The 5,000-nt window shown below is 47.2% G+C and overlaps 1 protein-coding gene across 1 annotated transcript in view; it reads right to left on the bottom strand.

Annotated features, from left to right (window-relative positions):
• EMH_0015490 (uncharacterized protein) overlaps nt 1–2,914 on the bottom strand; it is a gene marked incomplete at both ends in the record, with an annotated part of 4,875 nt that extends 1,961 nt beyond the window's left edge. The window contains one exon of the mRNA XM_013500416.1: nt 1–2,914. This exon is cut by the window's left edge and continues 1,961 nt beyond it. Coding sequence (XP_013355870.1) covers nt 1–2,914 — 2,914 coding nt within the window.
• Between the last annotated feature and the right edge of the window lie 2,086 nt (nt 2,915–5,000).

The following is a 5,000-nucleotide window of genomic DNA, read 5'->3' as shown; positions in this document are numbered from 1 at the left end:
CTTTGATTTCTGTATCATCTGGTGTATCCCCTAGTGCTGCAGTTGCTGCTGCAGTTTGTGCTGCTTGTTTCCCAGCTCTAACCCCCCTTTCTCTTGCTGCTGCAGCAGCAGCTTGTGTTGCTGCTTCCTTCGCTACAGCATCAACATACAGTGCCTTCATTGCTCCTTCTTTTGGTCTCGGGTTCTTAGCCGCCTTGCGTGCACTTGCTTTTGTAAAGAGAAGAGCCGTACATACTTTTGTTTGTATACGCTGCAGCAGTTTCTCGCTTACTCTATCACCCAGCAGCTGATAGAGCCTTTCTCCTACAACAGCAGAAATAACTTTATTCTGAACTGCAGAGACAGCATACGAAACTTTTCCTGTTCCTTTTTCTATATTTTGTAGTAAAATATTAAGTGAGTTCACAACATGTCGCAGTGCAGCAGCAGACGCAGGCAGTGTATTTTTCTCTGCTTCTTTTTTATAGTGAAGCCCACACTCGTGTCTCCCCTCTATACCCCTCAACTCCTCTAATAAAGCTAAAAAATAATCTAATGCATTCGCCTGTATGGGGTGTCTCTGCGGCCTGCCCCCAACAGCTTTCCCCACAGCTTCAAACCTCTTAATAAGGTGTTGTCTTATACGTTCATCTTCAGCTGTACAGAAAGGTGCCAGCATCGTCATCTCTATAACTATAAACCGCAGTATTCGTGTGGCAACGCCCCTCGCCAGTGATCGAGGTAACCTCGTTATATATAGTTTACAATGATCAGCAAACTCTCTATAACGAATAAGAAGAGAGGTGAGAGAGATAGAGCTAGGTACTGTCTTCGTCATCTTCCCCGCCCACAGTATGGGGATGCCCCCCCTTAAACCCCCCCCCTCAACACCTCTCTCCTCTTCTCTTTCTGCTGCCATCTCAGCTAGAAACTCTGATACTTCTTCATCGTCCTCGTATTCTGCTGCTGCTGCTGCTGCTCCTGCTGCTGCTGCTGCAGCTGCTTCGTCGTCTTCGTCTTCGTCTTCGTCGTAAGCGCCAACTGCTCCCTCCTCCTCTGACCATGAACCTGATCCTGATACTTCTGCTGCTGCTGCTGCTGCTGCTGCTGCTGCTGCTGCTGCTGCTCTAGTATCCGTGAAGGGGGGGGATGCAGCATCGAGGAGCAGCGAAAGAAAGTCTGCTGCATGCGTTTGTGGTTGTTTTCTTTTTTCTTCTTTTTTTATTTTTCCTTGTACACCCGTGACGGCTCCTCTTGTCTTTGGCCTTACTACTAGCTGCTCTGTCTCTTCTTCTCTTGCTCCTGCTGTCTCCTCAGCTGTCTCCTCAGCTGTATCCCCAGCTGTCTCCTCAGCTGTCTCCTCAGCTGTCTCCTCAGGTGTAACCTCAGCTGTCTCCTCAGCTGTCTCCTCAGCTGACCCCTCTGATGTCTCTTCTCCTCTGCCTAGGCTGCTGGTCTGTGCAAGCAGAGATAAAAATAGATCATTTACATTGTCTCCTGGGAGCCCTTGAGCGCCACGTACTCCTGCTGCGGCTGCTGCTGCTGCTGCTGCTGCTGCTGCTGCTGCTGCTGCTGGTTGGTGGAGCTGTTGTTGTTGCCCCGCATAATCCTGCTGCTGCATACCTGCTTCGTCTGCGTCGTCACTTTCCTTGGTGCTGCTGCTGCTGCTGCTGCTGCTGCGGCTGCGGCTGCTGCTGTATGCTGCTGCTGCTGCTGCATCTTCATCAGCACCGCCAATGTCTGAATAGAAGAAAGTCCTAGGAAAGAAGGGAACAGCAAAGGGATCGAGACCTTGATGTCCTGCTGCTGCTGCTGCTGGTGCTCTTGCTGCTGCTGCTGCTGCTGCTGCTGCTGCAGCCTCTTCAGCTGCTGGAGCCGTCAAGGCGCTGGGGTCTGCTGCTGCTGCTGCTGCTGCTGCTGCTGCTGCATACGAGGAGGCTCTGGGGACGAAGGGAACGGCCATTGGATCGAGTGCTGCTGCTCCCCCTGCTGCTGCTGCTGCTTCTTTTCCTGCTGCTGCTGCTGCTTCTTCTACTGCTGCTGCTGCTTCTTCTCCTGCTGCTGCTGCTGCTGCTTCTTCTGCTGCTGCTGCTGCTGCTTCTTCTACTGCTCTTGCTGCTTCTTCTCCTTCTGCTGCTGCTGCTGCTTCTTCTGCTTCTTCTTCTTCTTCTTCTTCTGCTGCTACTGCTTCTTCTGCTGCTGCTGCTGCTGCTTCTTCTTCTGCTGCTGCTGCTTCTTCCGCTGCTGCTGCTTCTTCTGCTGCTGCTGCTTCTTCTGCTGCTGCTGCTGCTTCTCCTGTTTCTACTGGTGCCTCCTCTTCTGCTGCTGCTGGTTCTGCTGCTGCTGCTTGTTCTCCTTCTGTTGCTGCTGCTGCTCCTTCTGCTGCTGCTTCTTCTTCTTCTTCTGCTGCTGCTGCTGCTGCAGCTTCCATGCAAGGCCCTTCGTCCTGGTTAGATGCGAGCCGCCTGCTGCTGCCCCCTGCTTTTGCTGCTGCTTGTCTGCTGCTGATGGAGACACCACACGACAGCAGCAGGAACACAACAGCGAGCACAGCAGCAGCAGCAGCAGCAAGAACAGCACCTGCTGCTGCTGCTGCTGCAGCAGGAGTTCTAGAGCGTCTCCCCAGGCCAAACAAATGCCTCCAACCGCCTATACTACTGTTGCTGCTGCTGCTGCTGCTGCTGCTGAAAGGAGACAAAACAGCATCCTGCTGCTGTCTCCTCTCTCTATCGCCCCAACTGTCTCCTGCTGCTGCTGCATCCCCCTCTCTATTGAGGTGTACATACACCTCATCTTCTGGTTTTTCTAAGGGGTTAGCGATAGAACCTGTCTCTGCAGCTTCAGCAAAAAGCACTGGCTGCTGCTGCTGCTGCTGCTGCTGCTGTTGCTGCAGCAGCAGCAGCAGCAGCAGCAGCAGCAGCAGCAGAGAGTGCATGCGCAACCTGAGACCCCACACGCCCCCCAACCTTCTGGCTGGGGACTGACGCATCATGCATTTGAATAAACACACAAATATGGGGGTGTAAGAATATCTATTTCTCCTATTCTTGCTGCTGCTGCTGCTGCTGCTGCTGCTGCTGCTGCTGTTGGGGCAGCTGCTGTTGCTGCTGCTGCTGCTGCTGCTGCTCACGTAGCGGTTGCTGTTGCTGTTGCTTCTACTGCTAGGGCTTTTGCTGCTGCAGTAGTTGCTTCGGCTGCTTCTTCTGGGTTTGTTCTACGGTGTATGCTGCTGCAGCAAGTTTTATATGCTGCAGTTGCTGCTGCTGCTGCTGCTGCTGCTGCTGATGCTGCTGCGTCTTTGGCTCTTGCTGTTGCTTCTGCTGCTGCTGCGGCCTTTGCCGCTGCTGCTGCTGCTTCTGCTGCACTCTTCTGTTTTGAATGCTGCAGCAGTTGATGCTGCTGCTGCTTCAGCCCTTGTTGCTTTGGTTGCTGCTGCTGCTACAGTGTACTACTGCTGCAGGGACGTCTGCCGCTGCTGCTGCTGCTGCTGCAGTTGCTGCTGCTGCTGCTGCTGCTGCTGCTGAAAGGGATATGCTGGGGGCTGTAGGGGGAGAAGAGCTGTATTGCGTTAAAATAAAACAAAGAAATGTAAATAGGAACAAACCCTGATCGAGGAGACGCAGCAGAAAAAGCATATGGTGCATGCAGATGCTGCTGTTATAGAGAGAAGTTTTGTATACAACAACAGCAAAAGTAAGAGAAATAAAAAAGACAAAATATAAGTTTAATAGAGAGAGTTGCAGCAGTGATGCAGTGTATGTATATGTATCGATACAGCACGTCAACCCAGCAGCTACAATAAGGGGGAGAAACAAGAGCAGCAGAAGCTGCTGCAGCAAAAGATAGCAGCAAAAAATACAAAGCAACAGCAGCAAAAAGAATATAAAAGATAAATAAATATGAAGAGGTTCAGGGCTCGGCTGTACGTGCAGCTGCTGCGGTGCCGCTAGCAGCACGAGCACCCTGGGTACTTTATGTGAGTTTTAATCATAAAAAGAAAATAGAACAAATGAATTAAACTTAATAAATTATATTATAATACAGAAAAACACAAAAAAAAAACAAAAGAAACAATACCCCCACACAAGCACTGCCTGTTGCAGCAACGATCGGCGGGGGAAGACTGAACCACCAGCAGCAACAAGAATACAGCTTTTGTTTATTTTGTTTTATTAAATTGAATTCGAAATAAATATAAATTAAATTAAAAATAAATTTATTTTTTATTTAAAAAAAACAAAATAAACACAACATTAGCGGCTCATCGTCGTGCTATACAAGCCCTAGGAAAACAGACCGCCGGTTCTCCGCTCACTGTTCAGGGGAGAAACAAAAGCAACAAAAAGATGAAAAAAAGAATAAAAATAAAATAAATTAAATTAAAATTTATTTTCTTTTATTTCTCTGCTTTTATTTTCTTTTTATTTAACCCTTTATAGACCCAAAATGCAGGAGTACCAATGAGCCCCCTTACCCTCGCTCACTAAACCCCAACACAAAATATTTATTTATAAACAGAAAAAACAAATAAACAAAGCAACAAATAAATGCATGCAACAGCAGCAGCAGCAGCAGCAACAGCAGCAGCAGCAGCAGCATTAGGTGCTGCGCTGGTTGTTGCAGTAATATATCTCTTTTTTTTTTTTTCTGTTTCTCTACGCTTTCTTTCGGTTTCTCTATAAAAGGCTTTATAATAACTATTTAAACACCATATAAACATACACTTATACTATATGTTTATATAATATATTATATTATATAATATATTATATTATATAATTTATTATATATCATATAATATATAGATAAAATACACAGTATAGATTCTTGTAATAAGCTTAATTGAATAAACCCTAAACCCTAAACCCTAAAAAAACAGAAATTTATATAAAACAAAATATCGACATATACAGCTGTGCATGTACCTGTTTGGGGCTGTCACATGATGCAGCTACAACTACTGCATCAGCAAGAAGAAGAAAAAAACAAAATATATATATATATATATATATATATATATA

This window comes from Eimeria mitis, genomic scaffold (assembly GCF_000499745.2).
Source record: "Eimeria mitis Houghton genomic scaffold, Emh_scaff538, whole genome shotgun sequence".
Classification (NCBI taxonomy): Eukaryota; Apicomplexa; class Conoidasida; order Eucoccidiorida; family Eimeriidae; genus Eimeria; species Eimeria mitis.
Note: the sequence above shows the minus strand (reverse complement) of the source record. Positions and strands in the feature narration are given on the sequence as shown.